Source organism: Nannospalax galili, unplaced genomic scaffold (assembly GCF_000622305.1).
Source record: "Nannospalax galili isolate Female #2095 unplaced genomic scaffold, S.galili_v1.0 scaffold169, whole genome shotgun sequence".
Taxonomy (NCBI): Eukaryota; Metazoa; Chordata; class Mammalia; order Rodentia; family Spalacidae; genus Nannospalax; species Nannospalax galili.
In genome coordinates, this window is record NW_008360327.1 from 2560565 (window position 1) to 2579889 (window position 19325).

General features: G+C 36.6%; 1 protein-coding gene across 11 annotated transcripts in view; it reads left to right on the forward strand.

The window, feature by feature from the left end:
* Positions 1 to 19325, forward strand: part of Pias2 (protein inhibitor of activated STAT 2) — a 145375-nt gene that overhangs the window by 98161 nt on the left and 27889 nt on the right. For 3 of the 11 annotated variants that reach the window (XR_001872265.2, XM_017796310.2, XM_017796311.2), the window contains exons 11-13: positions 7525 to 7664; positions 10299 to 10353; positions 12385 to 12422. Coding sequence is in view for 10 of the 11 variants with exons in the window: in XM_017796310.2 (XP_017651799.1) it covers positions 7525 to 7664; positions 10299 to 10353; positions 12385 to 12415 (226 nt within the window). In the remaining variant the exon portion in view is untranslated. Of the gene's footprint in view, positions 1 to 7524; positions 7665 to 9553; positions 9792 to 10298; positions 10354 to 12384; positions 12423 to 14868; positions 18487 to 19325 lie in introns of those variants that run through there. The other 8 variants (XM_017796313.2, XM_029560110.1, XM_017796309.2 and 5 more) reach the window with 7 other exon arrangements.

Consider the following 19325-nt stretch of genomic DNA (forward strand, 5'->3'; position numbering starts at 1 on the left):
TTTATCCATCATAGTAAAGGCATACGTTTTCTTTTACTTATTTAGAGTAAGTTTTTATTTCAATGAAAAAAGGATGAAAATTATTATTATTATTATTTTTCTTTGAGACAGGGTCTCCGTGTAGCCCCAGCTGTCTGCGCTGAATCTCATAGGAGGTCCACCTGCCTTTGATTCTCCATTGCTGGAGTGCCACCATACTGGGCTTCCATTAACATAACCCTTAATAATCAAATCAGATTTGCACAGTAATGTACAAGCAAAAAAAAAAGAAAAAAAAGTACACAAAGAAATATTAATGAGAATTCTGAGCTCAGTCTTAGGAAGTTATATAATTAAGACAATATCCACTATGACTAAATAGATTTTATTCTAGGAGTCCTTTAATGTTAGAAAATATATTGGGGCCTGGAGAAATGGCTCATTGATTAAGAGAACTGATTGCTCTTGCCAAGGACCTGGGTTCGATTCCCACTGCCCACGTGGTGGCTAACAACTGTCAGTAACTCTAGTTCCAGGGGATTCAGCTCAGCTGTTTTGGCCTTTATGGGCATTGCACAACATGGGTGCACTTGCATTCATTAACTTTTTAAATTTTTATTTTATGTGTATGCATGTATTGCCTGCATGTAGGTAAGTGCACCTGTGTTGTGCAATGCCCGCGGAGGTCAGAATAGGCGGTCGGATCACCTGGGACTGAAGTTATAGACAGTTGTTAGCTGCTATGTGGGTGCTGGGATTTGAACCCGGATCTTCTGCAAGAACAACCAGTGTTCTTAACCTTTGAGCCATCTCTCCAGCCCCAATAAAATATTTTTTTTAAAAAGAATATATTGATAAAGTTGTTTGTCACAAGGACAACTATTGAGTCATCTTAATAGGTGCTTGAAAGATATTCAGTAAATGTTGTTTCTGATAGAAACCCTTTTAAGTTTCTGAATTCATTTGATGAAGAGTTCATTGCTTAAATTAATTGTTCTTAGATTGCATCAGTAAAAGAAGCATAGTGTATTAGTTTGTTCTTCATTGCTGTGACAAAACACTCTGACCAGTACCAACTTGGGGAGGAAAGGCTTTATTTGTCTTACATCTCCCAGGTCGCACGCAGTTCATCAGGGAGCCCAAGGTAGGAACTCAGGGCAGGAACTTGGAGGCAGGAGCTGGAGCACAGGTCATGAAGGAATGCTGCTTACAGGCTTGCTCCCTCGGCTCTTGCTCAGCCTGCTTTCTTATGCAACACAGGCCCACCTGCCCAGGGGTGGCACCACCCACAGTGGGCTGGGCCCTCCCATATCACTCATCAAGAAGATGCCCTTCAGACATGGCCACAGGCCAGTCCAATAGAGGCAATTCCCTGATTGAGGCTCCCTCAACCCAGGTGTGTCAAGTTGACACTAAAGCTATCCAGCACACATAGTGTTCCCGATGCCCTACTATACAGTTTTGTTCCATTTGGGGTTATGTGACTGTACTTGGCTGATCATTGAGAAATGCTAATGAATGCAACCTAGAGGAGGAAGTAGGACAGTAAGTAGTGGAACCTAGAGTGTAATGGATGAATAGGTGTTAAGTCAAGAGAAGAGACTCATGCCACGATTAAAGACTGAGCCCTACTTTAGCATTCTCTTTTACTACTTTTAATTATTTTTATTTTGTGTGTATGAGTGTTATGCCTGCATGTGTGTTAAGTACACCACTGTGCTGTGCTATGCCTGTAGAAGCCAGAAGAGGGTGTTGCATTCTCTGGAGCTGTAGTTACAGTTGGTACTTAGCTGCCATGTGGGTGCTGAGAATCAAACCTGGTCCTCTGCAAGAGCTGCCAGTGCTCTTAACTTCTGAGCCATCTCTCCAGGTGCTGCCCCACCCCTTTGTAATATTTAAGAGAGCTGCATTTTTGCTTTATTTAGAACATTCAGCAGATTTAGGACTGATAAAGGAAACATACATGGAAAAACTTTCTGAACACTTATAGTTGTGATGTTTTGTGTTAAGTTAGAGTAGATGCCATCAGAGTACATAGTGTAGCCTCATGCAGTGGTTGCTATTTCAGGTTCTTTCCTGCCCTTAGGATTTTAGGGTTTGTTTCTTGGTCATTCTTTTTATAACTACTTGTGTTTCTTTGGGAGTTTTAGGTTTTCATCTCTGGAAATTTACTGTAGGATAATAAGTAAATGAAGACAAAGAATGATAATCGGGAAAATTTATATTAACTTAAAGCCAAGAATGATGGCAATCTTTTTGTGGGGAGGGGCATTGGTTTGAGACAGGGTCTCCTTGTAGATCTAGCTGGACTGGAGCTCGCTTTGTAAACCCAGCTGACCTCAGTGTCACAGAGATCGATCAGCTTCTGCCTCTCATGTGATAACAGTAAAGATGTGCCAGCCATTTAGTAGCTATAGGACCTGAATAGATTACACATGAGTACCAAAAGCACAGGCAACTCTGTTTTTATACTGATTAGAGCTACAGTTGAATGTTTACAGAACAGTGGATAATAATGAAGTGGCTGGAATATAGCAGTTAAGCAAAATATAATGACCAGGATAAAAGTACCACCATAATATGCCTTGAGAGAGAAAGTTGTCTCTTGAGAAACGAGGGGACTACTGGTATTTGGGAGATAACTCCTCAGCAGGTGTTGCTGCATAAATTTTCTCATAAAATAAGGCTGTCCAGGTTTTGTCCAAGGTTTGGCTAAATTTACCAAACATTTTTTTAAAGGCATAGGAACACTATTTCACAGACTCTTCAAAGAGGTATATTGTCAGCTGGGCGTGGTGGTATATGCCTTTAATGCCAGCCAGGAAGATCCTGTCTCCAAGCAAGCAACAATAAAAGGAGGTATATTGTGGTAAAAATTATAAACGCTTTTACAAATAACCAAGAAGCAAGTGAAATGCTTCTTATCTGGAGAGAACTACTGTCACCAATTGATAGAAGCTAGGGGAGTTTTAAATGCAGCTTTATAGCTCCTGTCTGAAGAAACTTAATCATGTAAAATGTTGGGAAAACTTTGTTTCTGCCCCAGTCCTTGAAAAATTGAATGGTTGTTTTGTTGTTGATGAGGCACTCCAAAGACAGAAAACGGAGAATAAGGATATTAAATACCTATGTTTCTTGATTAGGAACCATTAAGAGTTGGTGCTAAATCTAAATCTCTTTTATACTGGTATGATCATATGAACCTCAAGTATATGAATAAAATTGCCAACTCATTTTCAGACATCTGTGTGGACAGGTCTGATTTACATGGAATTCTCTGATGTGATACATGATCTAAAATACTGATGTTTACTGTTTAGCAGTATCCTGGCAATTACTCTTATGCTTTAGTATCATAAAGCTGTGGAAATTTAAAGTACATATATGTACATTGGCTTGTTTTGTAAATGTGCCTCATTTACGTATTTATGAATCCTGTTAGGAACCAGTAAGAAAAATTTCAAACTTAAGAATTACAATTTTACATCATTAACTTCAATAAATAGCCATTTGCATTTTTCTGTGTAGTGTGTCTAATTCATACCTATGAATACATTTCTCATTTTTTGAAACAAGGTCTCATGCTCTTTTCAAACTTGATATATTGTTAGCCAGGGATGACTTTTTATTCCCAATCCTCCTGCTTCCAACTTCCAAGTGCTAGGATTACAGGCCTGTAACTACCCTGCCTAACTATAAAGTCAAATTTGCACTAATGCTTAAAAATTTTGGGTAAGTCAAGTGTGGTGGCGCACACCTTTAATCCCAGCACTTGGGAGGCAGAGGCAGGTGTATCTCTGTGAGTTCGAGGCCAGCCTGGTCTGCATAGTGAGTTCCAGGCCAGCTAGGGCTACAAGGAGACCCTGTTTTTTTAAAAAACACCAAAAAAAGCCGGGCATGGTGGCTCACACCTTTCATCCCAGCACTTGGGAGGCAGAGGCCAGCGGATCTCTGTGAGTTCAAGGCCAGCCTGGTCTACATAGTGAGTTCCAGGACAGCTGGAGCTACGGGGAGACCCTGTTTCAAAAAGACCAAAAAAAAAAGGGCCTGGAGAGATGGCTCAGCGGTTAAGAATACTGGCTATTCTTGCAGAAGTCCTGGGTTCAAATCCCAGCACCCACATAGCAGCTAACAAACTGTCCATAACTCCAGTTCCAGGGGATCCAATGGCCTCTTCTGTCCTACATGGGCATTGCACGACATGGATGCTCTTATCTACATGCAGGCAAACACTCATACCCCACATTAAAAAAAGAACAAAAACAAAACAAAACTGGGTAATAGGAGTTAGTCAGCAGTAAATATTTTAGTTCTAATTGACCTTAATGGGATTTTAAATGTTTAGTACTTTGGGTTTTCATTAGATTTTTATTTATTTTGACAGTCAACATTTTTGGGGTGGGAGAAACAAAGAATAGATAATTCATAATTAGGTGTTACTAGGGGACATTGTATAAGAACATTGACTTGATTTCTTTGTAGATGTAGGTCAAGGAAAGAAAGGGCATTTGGTGGAGGTTTTCCTATAAGTCTTAAGTGGAAGGGTCTATTCAGTATCGAGACAAAAGACAATCTCCATTGAATTGTTTTAAGAAGAGAAGGAAAAGCTGTAGGATTGCAAGCATCATTTTTTTCTTGTCAAGCTGTAATTTTAGTGGAAGACAAAGTTGTTGGTGATTGAACCCAGGGCTTCCCATATGCTTAGCATGCAATATTGCATTGAGGTACAGTCCTAACCCCTTGAAATTCCTTTAGTTTTTATTAATAACAGAGAAAAGGTAGATTTAAGTAGGAAAGTTTTTAAATTTTGTGTATTTATGTATGTGGGGTATGTGCAGGTGTGTACAGGTGCCTGTGGAGGCCAGAAGAGGGTGTCAGATCTTCTGGATCTGGAGTTATAGGTGATTGTGAGCTGCCCTATGTGGGTGCGGGATTCGAACTCTGTTCCTCTCAAAGCAGTATGAGCTATTAACTGCTGTTCTAGTTTGCTTCTCTGTTGTAATAAAACACTCACCAAAAGCAAGTTGGGGAGGATAGGATTTATTTTATCTTAAACTTCCAGATTACAGTTGATCATTTAGGAAAGTGAAGGAAGGAATTGAAGCAGAGATCATAGAGTAACGCTGTTTACTGGCTTCCTCACCCTGGCTTGCTTAGCCAGCCTTATGCAGCATTAGCCCATCTGCCTAGGGATGGTACCATCCACAGTGGACTGGACCCTCCCACATCAATCATTAATCAAAACAGTTTCCTCCAGACATACCCACAGACGAATCTGATGGAGGAATTTCCTCAGTTGGATTTTTTGTGTGTGTGTGTGTGTTTTTGAGACAGGATCTCCCTGTAGCCCTAGCTGTCCTGAAACTCACTATGTAGGCCAGGCTGGCCTTGAACTCACAGAGATCTGCCTGCTTCTGCTGGCCTCTGCTGAGATTAAAGGCCACCATGCCCGGCTCAATTGGAATTTTTAAAATGAGTATACTTTTTTGATATTCTAAAGCTTTACTTTTACATTTAAAACATATGGTTAAGATAGCAATGTTTTGAGGCAGTGAGAATAATTTTTAAGCTCAGCATGAAGACATACCCAGTATTTTCCTTTCCCTTACTTACTTTGCTGCTCCCTCCTATTTCTGATGAGCACTCCTGTGATAGGGCCCAGGCACACATAACATTGAAAGAGCTTAGTGATTTCCTGTTCTTTTGTCTTTGCTCTTGTTTGATCATCAGTGTTTGCAGAGCTTCAGAAAATGATGGGCTTTAGATACATTTTCTCTCAGTTCACATTCTGTTTGTCTTTTCTAATGTCACTTTCAGCCTGCTGTTGTTTTAGGTCTTTAGGTACTGTTAAAGGCACAAGTGCTCCAGTTTCTTGCCTAGGCAGGTTGTTCTTTGGCAGATGACTTCCCTTTAGTTTTATCTATCTCTGGGAAATGTGTTTTGAAATACCAGGTTTATGTTGTTGTCCCAAGCATATTGTATTTCCTGGGCCTCTTACCTTGATCAGTTTTTAATCTATTATGCCTAAACTCTGACCATTGTAGCTTACTTTTTTTGACATTAACAGTTACAACTGGAATCGTAATATGTATACTCAAAACAACTTTGTTTTCTGCATTTCAGTGTCTTATTTTTGGCAAGTAGTATGTAGTAGCAGCTACACCATGACCAGTGTCTTTATAACACAAACCAGTTTTAGAAGAACCCTTTCTGATTACTTAAGAGTTTGACATTTAAATCAAGCTAATAAAATGGTTTATCAGCTGCTTATACTGTGAAGGATATTATGCAGATATGATAGACAAAGTACTTCAACCTTGGAAATGGATGTCTAGATGCCTTGAATTATCATTCCAGTCTAACTTTACCATGGTCTTTAAATTTCTAAGGAAGTTGCCCTTCCCTGCCCTTCCTTCTCCTTCTCCTTCCGCTTCCTTCCCCTTTAATATTTTACTACTCTTTTATATCCTACTGCTTGTTAAGGTGTCCATCTCTGTCTAAAGAGTCAGTAATGTTGCTTATTTTCTTATGTAAGTTCAGGAAATTTTTCTTATAAAGTATTGATTGTTTCCCCTAAGGTAAAAGAAAATGGAAGTTAAATAGGAAGAGTTAAATCTTCCTTTAAGCCTAGACTTCTTCAAACATGTTTCATTTTTAATTATATTGCTTCTTGAAATTATAAAGTCTTAGTTATACATTATGCATATGTTTATATAATACTAAATTACTATAAAGTATTTATTGTGTGCTTAATTTGTATTTGTAGTGGCATGAACAGCTAATTTCAAAGCCATAGACTCAAAGGAATAGTATTACAGTAGTCAGCATTTTTATTTTTGGATATCATAAGTATCTTAAATCCTGATGACTGTTTATCTTGTGATTTCTGACTATACTGTTCCTCCACTAGGCTGACTAGCTTTAGGACTGGCAAATTTTGCTCAGATCATTCTCAAATAAGATTTCAAATAATATAAATGAAGTTAGGGTTGAATGGGAGTGATGACATGTCTTTAAAATCTAGCACTGTGAGTTCCAGCAAATTCTGGGCTAGCAAAGGCAATACAATGAGACTTTTTGTCAAAAAACAAAACAAAAAGCTGAAGTTAGAATTGAAGCAATTCTGATTGAGCTAGTGTTAGCTTCACTCTTAAAGGTGTTCTAATTATAATCAAATTTTAATAGCCCTGTATTTTAGTCTTAAATTACTGTGTAGAGAAATTGCAGCTACCCACATACAGTGCTTAGTTAGCACAAATGTAAAGTATATTTCCGTTTGTAGATGAAAGCATTCTATACTTCATATTTTAATGCCAGCTTATGCCTGTACCAGTCAGCTGGGGTAGAGAGCCAGGATAACATTGACTGTAGAGCAAAGACTGTTGGAAAGAAAAGAGCAGTATAGGGGTATTGTGTAGTGAGTAGCTGCCACTAGCTGTGCTGAGACTTAGTCGACATACATCTCAGAATGTCTAGTGGTTCAGCTCTTCTCTCCTGTGAACTAATAGCGAGAATGTTTTAAATTTCCCATTCTGTTTAAAACAGGGTTCTCATGTATCAGCCATCCTCTGTAAGGGTACCCAGTGTGACTTCGGTTGACTCCGCTGCTATTCCACCTTCATTAACAGACTACTCAGTACCATTCCACCACACACCAGTATCAAGCATGTCATCAGATTTGCCAGGTATGTGGAGAGTTTTTGTTTCTCATTGCATTCTTCATTTAAAAGAATTATTAGTGGAGCATGGTGGTGCACGCCTTTAATCCTAGCACTCAGGAGGCAGAGGCAGGTGGATCTCTGTGAGTTCAAGGCCAGCCTGGTCTACATAGTGAGTTCCAGGACAGCTGGGCTACAGAGGCTAGAGGAAAACCCTGTCTCAAAAAGACCAAAAAAAGAAGAAAAAGAATTATTAATCAGTAGAACCTAATAATTTTGGGGGAAGTCTTTTTGAGACAGGGTCTCCCTGTAGCCTCAGCTGCCCTGGAACTCACTATGTAGACCAGGCTGGCCTTGAACTCTCAGAGATCCGTCTGCCTCTGCCTCCTGAGTGCTGGGACTAAAGGTGTGCACCACCACACCCAGCATAATTTTGAAATTTTAAATCTAAGTGTTGAAAGAACTTTGAAGGCTTCATGTAAAAGTATTACTTTTGTGGGGCTGGAGAGATGGCTCAGTGGTTAAGAGCACTCTGACTGTTCTTGCAGAAGACCCAGGTTCAAATCCTGGCACTAACATGGTAGCTAACAACTGCCTATAACTCCAGTTCCAGGGGATCCATCAAAGATACCTTTTAAGTAATAAAAGACATATGTAACACTAACATGTTTGTTCCATGTATAATTTGGGAGTTAGTAATTTTTTTAAGGTTCTTTGTGAAGCCTACCACCACTTACAATGTATTCATCATATCCAGAGATTGACTCATAAGGGATAGAACAGGGGTTCATGGTCTCATGGCAAAGTAGAACTCAATTTTTTATTTTTTTTTATTTTTTTTTTTTGAGACAGGGTCTTCCTGTAGCCCCAGAACTCACTATGGAGACCAGGCTGGCCTCAAAGTCACAGAGATCTGCCTGCCTCTGCCTCCTAAGTGTTGGGATTAAAGGCATGTTCCTCTGCACCTGGCCTGAAACTGAAATTGTTTTAACGGTTATATGTTGTTTTAACATTGGCTAATTTGATGGGCGTACATTTATCATCTTAGTATGTGCTAGAAATAAGTACTTCAAAAGAATTTGCTTCTTTTAAGATCATCAATTAAAAGCATTGACAAAAAGATAGTGAATGTTTCTGTTTATTAAAGTAATCCTGGCCATTTAGCATTAATATAGGGAGAAAATATACAAATCACTGGTTCTGATAGTTTTCAAATTATCAGAATATGAATGCCTTTTTAAAAAATTTGGGCCAGGCATGGTGATGCACGCCTTTAATCCCAGCACTTGGGAGGCAGAGGCAGGTGGATCTTCTGTGAGTTTGAGGCCACCCTGGTCTACATAGTGAGTTCTAGGTCATCTGGGGCTACAGGGAGACTCTGTCTCAAAAAAGACCAAAAAAAAAATTGGGAGCATTCATATTCAGATTTTGAACATAAAGTGTGATTTTATGTCTTAATTTTTCCTGAATTGTGTATTTGGTAAAAATGTATTTGATCTTTAGAAATAATATTAATATCCAGGGCTAATATTTGGCAAGATAAAACAATAATCTGGTTGTTAAATGTTGAAAAACTTCCTTAGCAGTTGATAAACTTAAATAGAAGAGGGCCAGTTATTCTTAGGAAAAATCGCTAGTTTTTAACAGTTATGTAGTTAACTTACTACATAAGAGTTACTATATCTAAAATGTTTAGTTTTTTACTTTTATTGTCAATGTACTCTTTTGTAAGTAGTGATTTGGATTTTGTGAATAATTTTTATGTAATCATAATGTAAAGATTTGATATTGATAAATTCAATAATTTTATAGTAAAATATTAAGTAGACTACAGACAGTGGAGAGAAGACAAAGTTTTCATAGATTTCTTAACATTCCTTTTAAACATCATAAATATGAATCTTCTGAATCTGCAGGAGAACAAAGAAGAAATGATATTAATAATGAAGTGCAGCTTGGAACATCTTCTGATACTGTGCAACAATGAATACAAAATAAAACACATAATTTGTATTTATGGAATGGAAAACAGCTTGATTATTTCAAGAAAAAAATATGACTGCCTTATTATTGCTAGTGGCATATTGTCAGGTGCGAATGGTGCTCAAAAGTTGTATCATTAAAATTTGGAAGTGCTAAACCTTTACATACTTATTCATGTAGCATTTATGTTTTGTGAAAGTTTATGGCTTAAGTAAGGAAAAAAAAAATGTATGGTTGTCAATGAGGGAATGAAAAACAAGTGATCAGTTCCATTATACTTAATGAAGTTTACAACTCAAAAATTACAACTTTTTTAGTGTTTATTAAAAACACTTAAATTGTACTATCGGGATTTTTAACAGTACTTGCTTTTTGGTTAATAATAAAGCATTTTCAACATGAGGGCAGAAAATCTCACAGTATCTAGTTACAAATGAAACATGGTAAAATAAGGAAATAGCATTTTGCTAAATTTATAAAAACAAGGCAATAAAATTTTAATTGCTATTGATGAGACTTTCAGATACAAAATAAACTTAGAAGGTAAAAATTTTAAAAATCAATGATAGCTTATACTTTTCTATTAGAAGGAATAACATCCAAAATACAATTTCAAACTTCATTGAAATGTTTTCATTGGGAAATATTCACATTAAAATCTCTTTCGATTTTGTATAGACAGCACCTGTGTGATGCTTGGAAGACAATCTAAAATTTCAACCAAAACTTTAGAGTAAGCATTTTTATATTTTATTAAGGCACTATATAAATTGCAATATTCTGATTATCTGTGGGTGAGATATAAAAACAGAGAGGTACATCTAAAAGCTCTTTGAAGTAGACTTTACATTTTTTTGCTGGAACACATGAAATCAAGAACAGTACATCTACAAAGTTGGGTTGAAATTACTAACCATAGGTAGAGGTTTTGGATATTTGTGGACATCCAGAAGTAAAAGAGCTGTCAAAACAGTTGGAATTTTTTTTATCAAACTTGTGTATTTACTTGGTTATGAATATTAAGAGCTGAACAGTTAAAAATGAGTATTCTCAAAATGATTTGGTTTCACTTCACACTATTTCTTCAGAGATGTTAGTACTTTCTTTAGCTTTATTTAGTTTCAGTTATTAAAATGGAATAAGAATAAACATGGAAAGTAATGGTAAACCAGACATGGTGACTTCTGCCTATAATCCCAGCATTTAGTGGGGAGAGGCAAGTCGCCTGTGGGTTTGGGGTCAGCCTGATGATCTACAGAATGAGGCCATCTGACAAAAGCAAAACAATAAAATGTAATGGAACATATAAAATTAAAAATCTATTAAAGTAGGACTTGAGGCTGGAAAGATGGCTCAGCAATTAAGAGCACTTGCTGTTCTTGGAGAAGACCTGAGTTTGGTTTCCAGCATCCACATCCAGCGGCCCACAACCATCTACAACTCCAGCTCCAAGGGATCTGACACCCTCTTCTGATCTCTGTGGGTACTTGCACACACATGCACATATACACACAAAATTTTTTTAAAATCTAAAATGTTGGAGCTATTATAAAGTAGTATCATTTGAAGAGAAGTGCCCTCACTTAACACTTTCTGATTACATTTTAATAAGGAAATCATTGTAACCATGGTTTGTTCCCAAACCTGCCGTTTCACATAACTAGCAACGGATATATTACGTGAAAAGATGACAGTTTTGAAAAATGCTTTAGACATTTTTTTGTATTTCCAAATGATTGGTGCTACGGCTTGTATCGTTGATAAACATTTAAAATAACTCATTTGTAGAAAAGGGAGTAATTACATTTCTAAATTTTTGAGTTAAGTTACTCTTGGTCATTAAATATTTCCATTATCCTTACTAATCTTTATTTTCAGAGTGGTATAGTATTAGGCTTTCACTCCATGTGGTTATTATATTGAATGTCAGCATATAAAAATTCATGGGATTGAATAAACAACTGACCTGTCTTTATGGCCTATACCTAGTATGTGGTTTAAAATAATTGAAAAATATTTGGCCACACAGGGAGGTCTTAGGAAATTGACTTTAAGGTTTTTTCTCTTGATTATTATTAGAGTAATACTTACTTGGGGGCAGCCTGTTTCACATTCCTATTTCTTAAACATAATTGTAGGGTTCCAGTTCCGTGGTTTAGAAAGTTACATTAGCTGAGAACCCAGTAACTGTTAACTTCATTCAGCTTGTTCATGAGTAGCAGTTACCAAGTGCTTTGTTTTGTGCAGAGCATTGCAGTCTATGGTACTCTTGATGTGGGAATGGGGATAGAGAGCTCTATAGCTATTGACAAACATCTGTTTAAGGATTGGTATTTTAGATGAACCTTAATGTGGTGTATTTCTGAAAAAATAAATGTGAAGTATCTTAAGAGCCCAAGTATGTTTTTGTTTTTTAATGATCCAAAGATCATTGTCATGGTTTTGATTTCTTCTTGTTCTGCTAATGACAAAAGAGGAAGATTTGCCTTAATGAATCTTAACTTGCTTTGAAATTTTTGGACTACTGCTTTTGAGTTGCTGGGAAGCATTTTTTTTTTTTTCCAGTTGTTTGGTCAGAGAATGTATTCATCTTTGGGTTTAGACATACTTACATCATTGATTGTGATTATAGAACTCCCTATGGGTGAGCGGCAAGCAATTACCACACATGTTTTCTGATTTATGATAAATACAGAATGATCTTGGGAAATAATTCTAGTCTCCAAAATATGAGGCAACTATTAACAGAGCATTTTTGTTTTAGGTTTGGATTTTCTTTCCCTTATTCCAGTTGATCCCCAGGTATGTATCCTGAATTTAAGCAACTAATTTGTATTTGATTGTTGGTTATGTCATACTAACTAAAAATGATCGGTTGCATAAAATCAGGACAGTCAACTCTCATACTGATAGGAAGTATTGTGTAAATATTTCACAATTTTATTTCAAAGAATAAAGTTACTGTTTTTTTATTCTTTTTTGTCCTTAATACCTACACTTTATAGTTTATTGAGCATAATCATTTGGTATTTCTTATAAGTGTTTGAGTGATTAAAATGAAAGAGAGCAATGTTATGTGCCTGGACGTTAAGATTTTATAAATAAAGCTTTATTTTACACATAAGAACATATATGTAGAAAATGAACAACTCTAGCTCATCAGATTTGGATCACTGGCTTAGATTTGGATTGAAAGACAGAATCAGACTTGGAGAAGTCTCCAGTTGAAAGTTGCAGTATTGATGTGCTTTCTGTCAAAGAAAAATTCTAAAGAGTACCTCAAAGTCCCAACCTGAAGACTACGTATTGAGCATGGATTCCACTGGCAGGCTAAACAGCAGAGAGAGAACAGAGAAAGAAAGCCAAAGGGCAATGGAATAGCAAAAGAAAGAGATTTAAGGTGCAGATATGGCACATAGGGAGAGGTTGAAGAACTGTAGACCGCTGTCTTTGGGAATTCTGAGAATTCACTAACTGTAGGTCCAGTGTGAGTCACGTTCCTGTTTCAGTGCACTGTGTCTGATGGCACAAACAGCACAAGGATTGAACCCGACTAGCATTACTAAGATTTTATAGGGAACTTATCTATTTTTCCAAGATTTAAATTCTTTAGGCTTCAGAGAATTACAGATTTTTTTTATGTTTACAGTACTTAAAAAGAAAAATGATCTTGGAATCTGAGGTTTTTATTTCATTGCATTATTTAGCATGCTTAGTGGCAGGCTGATTTATTTGTAAATTGGGATGAGGGTGAGTATGTATGTTCCATTTACTGTAGAATCTGTAGGGTTTTTTTCCTTCTTTATCTCTACATGGTTACTTAATCCCTGTTTTTGAGCAGTTGTATACCTTTAGGGTTAAAATTAAAATGGCTGGAAACCAAGTATAAGCGTTCAAGGCACAGAGTCCATGGCAGCAGGACTGTAGCATTTAGCAGTTTTATAGATGAGAACAGCATAAAGGTAGCAGAATTAAAAGCTTCTAGACTTTTCTCTATATTTTCCTCTGAGTTTTAGTATTATTGAAATGTTAAGAAGGTAAGAAATTGATGTGATACCTGAATATTTGTCTTTCAGAGTTTTTTTAGAAGCTCTTTAGGGACTATCTTTGTCTTAATGAGTGAGTGTCCCTTGAATCTCTTCATGTGTGGCATTAATTTTATTGATGAACCTAGAGTTATCTATCTAAAACATCAAGTAACTTACTCTGTTGAAAGGCAGCCTGGCTTTTAGGTGTTGCTCTTCCCCTGACTGGCAGCTTAAACATGAAGTGAACGTTTCAGTTTTTTTATGCGCCTTAGAAATCGTGTAATCTGAACAACTTCGGTTTTAAGTTCCTGTTCCATCATTCATTATCTCTAGGATAAGCTAAATGATATATCGGACGAATAATATTAGTCTGGTAACCTTGTTGATCTTTATTGTAGTCTACCTGTAGCCAAACTTAGGATAGCTCTTGTAGTATATTACTAGACATCACGTGTGCTAAAGTCAGTGAGTGCAGTTGTCTATCATGTAAAACATTCTACAGTGATATAAAAAATAATAAATTTAGCTCTTGTCTCTCAATTCCTCATGGTCATTATTAGAATACTGTGCTCAGGTTTGTATTTGAGAAGCATATGGTAAGGGGTCTTGAAATACGAATATTTGGAGAGGGATTTTACGAAGCATTACAAAGAATATTAGATTTGTGATTATGATACAGTTCTCTGAGCATCCTGTGGTAATTGGCTACCATATAGCCTCCAATTCAGAATGAATGTTGACATTCTAATTATACAAGTATTGTTATATTTGTATATACAGAGGAATCCAATGCGGTCATTCAGTTGGTCACTCTTAATATTATTCAGTCTGTTTGACACTAAAATTTTAAAAGTTGTTGAATTTTGTTTGAATTGTTAAGTTACTTTTGAGGTTAGTGCGAGTCATAATTGTAGATCCCAGTATTTAACATGAAATGATTTCAGTTATTGTTGACATTGATTATACATTTCTCTGTGTATAATATAGTTGAGAAACAAATTCCACACTTTTAAGAGAATCAAGTGAATGTGCTGCATTCATTAAAGAATGTAAAACAGCCAAACTTATACCATATTTCACTCAAAAAGGTGAGGTTTGGTATTTTTAATGCCCCAGGGGATTTAACTATGTGACTATCACTTGTGCATATCTAACAGTTTCTAGTCTCTATTTAAAACCAATGTAGTCTCTTCCTCATCAGCATCATTGTTTGTTTCAAGCAGTACTGTCCTCCTATGTTTTTGGATAGTCTCACCTCACCCTTAACAGCAAGCAGTACGTCTGTCACCACCACCAGCCCCCATGAAAGCAGTACTCATGTTAGTTCATCCAGCAGCAGGAGTGAGACAGGGGTCATAACCAGCAGTGGAAGTAACATTCCTGATATCATCTCATTGGACTAAAGGAGGACTGACTTGATTCTGGGAATCATTCATCAAAACTGTTCTTTCTTGGATATCCGGTCCATGGAAGCTAATTTTTGCAATTTAATATTTATTGAAATGTCAGATGGATTCTTTTGATTTCTGGGAGATGAACACAGATGACTCCAGCAAGAACCATATGACATGCAAGAACTTTTCTTATGCTGTACACTGAACATCAGATACATTCAGCCATAATGGTATCTTCTTGAACAGTGGAATTTCAGTTTCATACCTTATGGAATCTACAAACCAGTTCATTTTTTTGTTATGATAAACAGCAATAAAATTATGTAAATACGTTTAAGTTTCTAATTTTAAAAGATGTAATTATTGATTCTAGAATATCAGCAACTTCTGTTTAATCCAATATGAAGGAAAAATATGTGGAAAGGGGTCATGTTTGCTGAATGAATCCTTTCCATGGAGAGTTGTTCTATTTTGTTGAAATAATGAAGTTTCAGTAAGTGACCAGAGCTTGGGTCCCACTTTTCTTCCAGTTCTCTCCTCTTAGTGATCACGTCAAAGAAAATGGCTTCTGTGCTGTACGTTTTTCCCTTACAGTCATTTCCAGTTTGACGTTGTTTGCTAATGTATGCAGAATGAAGTGCTTGGATTTGACTGCTCTTTATTAGTGATTATGTTTAAGAACACTATGCAGATACTGTCCTGACATATTGTGTTATTTTTGGTTACTATATAGTCTCAGTATAGAGTTTTCTAGAAAATTGAGGCTTGCCTTTTTCAAAAAAGAAAGTCTGCAGCCTTTGAATGAAATGTGTTTGAGGTAAGGAATGGCTGGAATATCTGTTAGGATTTTCTCTGCAGTGTCCAGAAATACTAATAGTTTGGAGCCAGCAGAATCAGTTTAGGAGAGGTAAGAATAACAAAGGTAAATTTCTTCCTAAGTATTTAATTGTTCATGTATCTTATAGACTAATATAAAATCTTGGTTGAACTTTTTACATTTTAGTGGTACTGACATAGAAATTATAGTTTAGATTTCTGATCATAATTCTTGCCAATGTAATTTGTATTTTGGTGATTTTTAGATATAAAGAAAAGTCAGTGGCAAAGGATTGAGGGTGGATTTGGATCTTGTTTTCCTTTGTTTTTTAAAGAGTTCTTTAGTGAAGCCACCCCCCCCCAAATTGGGGGTGTTTGAATTGAAGTGAGGAAGAGGGACCCAAAGCCCACTCTTCATGCCTCACTCCACCTGCCTTTAAAACATTCTGTTCCCATGGCTATATGGGTGTATTTTGAAAACCACTGTCCTTCGGTGTGACTGAGTCACTCAGCAAAATGAGTTCTACTTATACAAAAATGTTTTCGTCCATATTTTACCATTTGCTTCATGCTTCCTAAGTAATTTTTAGTTCTCAAGAATTTAGTGCTTTCCTTATGCTTAAGCTTTCTGTCCTTGAGCTATGTCCAATTTAAAGCAAAACTTTTCTTAATGGCTGCTATAGTTTCTCACGTTCCCACATGAGGACTCTCCACTTTCACTTCTCACAGGGGCATATTACTTCAGAATTGGTGTACGTGTAGAGAGCAAACTTGTTCCTGCTTGGTGTTTTATACTCCTCACGTTTTCATGGCCTTTGTGTGTTCTTTTTGTGCTAATGCAGTATGTGGTTTTCCACTTTGTCCTTTCTTTGACTCCATCACGCCATGCTTGATGATGTATTCTGTTTATAGGGCTTCATGTCATCAGACATGGGAAGCAACACAGGCCCTGTGCTCACAGTAGTTGCACTACAGCAACTGGCTTACCTTGTTCGCCATTAGATTCTAGCTCAAATGATAGTTTTGTCTAGATAGAGATTTTTTTCCTATAGGATCTTAAGTTGTTGCTGTAAGTACAGGTGCAGTTTCTGTTACCTTTGTAATCAGAAAAGTAACCTGGCTTATATGATAACAATTTGTTAAAAAAGAAGTGATGCATATTTGTTATTATTTTGTTACCCATCAGTCTCAAAGACTCCCTTACTATTACCAATTTAATAGACCAAGTTTTATAAGTAAATGAAAATGTTAATAGAAATGATATACTTAGTTCTCGTAATGAGTAACTGCTTTTGTAGTTGTGACACATTTCTTGTCCTTTTGATGTGAACAGTTTTATTGTTCGTTTTTGGTGCTTAACATTGAAATAGTGACTAACACCTTTAAAAATAGGCTTAAGTTTTTAATATTAAAATCGGGGTTTACTTTTTGCAGGTATTTTTGAAGGTGAATTCTTTATGCCTTTGATTATGACATCATGATGATTGCAAAGCCATTATTCTTTCCTTAATATGGTCACATTTTTACAAATATCTTTACTTTTTCACAGTGTCTTTTGCTAGCCCAAATTTTTGTTTAACCAAATATAATGAAGAGCTCATTCTGGCTGTTAACTTAGATATGCACGACCTAGTTATTATCTGGAGTATCTTTATTTAAGAAAGGTGGTAAATGCTTTTACAGTCTTAGTTCACATGGATTTTGATCTTTCTCCACTTAGAAATAGAAATTTGGGGCAGTGCAGATGCTGCACATAACTTCACATGTGAGATCTACTTAGCATTCACCAGCTTTCTGGCCCCCAGCCTAGTCAGTTTAGGATTTTATTTCTTTTCTGTCCATAAATTATAAATATGTGGTATCTGTCATAGGACAGTTTTAAAAGCCAAATGAAATAGGTGAAGTGAATTTAGTTATTTGGCTTTTATGTCATAATTTGTTCAGGAAAGCTGTAATGAAAATAGGATACGTACCTAAGAGATGGTGAGTATGATTCAGTGGATCTACAACTTCTGATGGAAAACAAGTTTCCCTTAGAATAGTCTTAAAAATGTTGGCTTTTAAGCAAAGAAATGTGGACAGAATATTTTGACTTTGATATGACTTCAGACCAGGCCTAGGTACTCATCTTTGTCTTCTGCCAGTAAAGAATTCGGTTACATTTGTATTTTTAAATACAGCTGATTTTCATAAAATATTTTAGTTCTCAGGTATGCCTTTTTTCTCTTGCCTTGAATTGGTTACTTAAAGAGTACTTTTTGGTAAATACTTTTTTGCCCCCTGCAAGTTTGTCTCCAATTCTATGGAATGTCATAATTTATTTCCCAGCTCTTTTTCATCTTAGAAAATAGAGTGTAATTTGAGTCTCACATTGGAGTTCAGTGGTTCTGAGTACAGGTGGTGTGGAAGCTTGCAGCTGACATTTATATGGGTCATTGATGGTTGAACTTGACTGAACATCTTCTATGCTACACTTGTGCACACATTATGGTAAAATCTGTGGAAAAGAATTTAAGAATTTCTCTGCTATTTAAGAGACTGATGCTCCTGTCAAATGACTGGTTTGTGTCCTCTTTGTTAGGAACCATACCATAATTCATAGAAGCAAATAAAGCTATATAAAAATTGTTTGCCCATTCTTTAATGTCTGCCTTGTTGAATGCTTTTGTTTTCCTGTTTATGTGTATGTGATCATTGCAGGGAATTGAAATACGGGACAAAATCAAAAAATGTAACTTTTAGTGTTGCCCCCACCCCCATAACCCTTGCTATGTGTGGTTGAATGTTCTTTTTGATGGAAGGGAAGGGGATGGTGTCATGAAATAGACTCATGTAACCCTGGCTGGCCTTGAACTGATGCTCTTGCCTCATTTCCCACCTGTTGGGAGATTACAGGTGCTATAAGATTACAGGTGTGAGCCACTTTGTCTAGTCCTGTTGGACATTATAGATTGTATCTCATGCCACAATAACTGGCCTATGCATAAATTATTTCCTTAGGATAAATGCCTAGAGGTACAATTTCTTATTTATGAGTGAGTACCTGTGATTCCAAATAGTCATTTGGTCATTTGTTTGTTTGTTTGTTTGTTTGAGACAGAGTCTAACTACATAGCCCTGGTTGACCTGGAACTCTTATGTAGATAAGGCTGTCTTCAAACTCAAGAGATCCAATTACCTCCCAAGTGCTGGGATTAAAGTCGTGTACTATCATGCCAGGCCTTCTGCCTTTAGTCCCAGCTGATTTGGAATTCAATACAGAGACGAAATTGGCCTTGTTCTTACAGAGACCCTCCTGCCTCTCCCTCCTAACTGCTGGTATTCAAAGTGTGTGCCAGTACTCAGGCCCTTTCAATTTTAAAAAATTTTTATTTTCATTTATGTGTGTGAGTATATTGCCTGCATGTAAGTGCATCCCTGTCATGCTGTGCCTATGGAAGTCAGAAGAGGGCATCAGATTCCCCTGG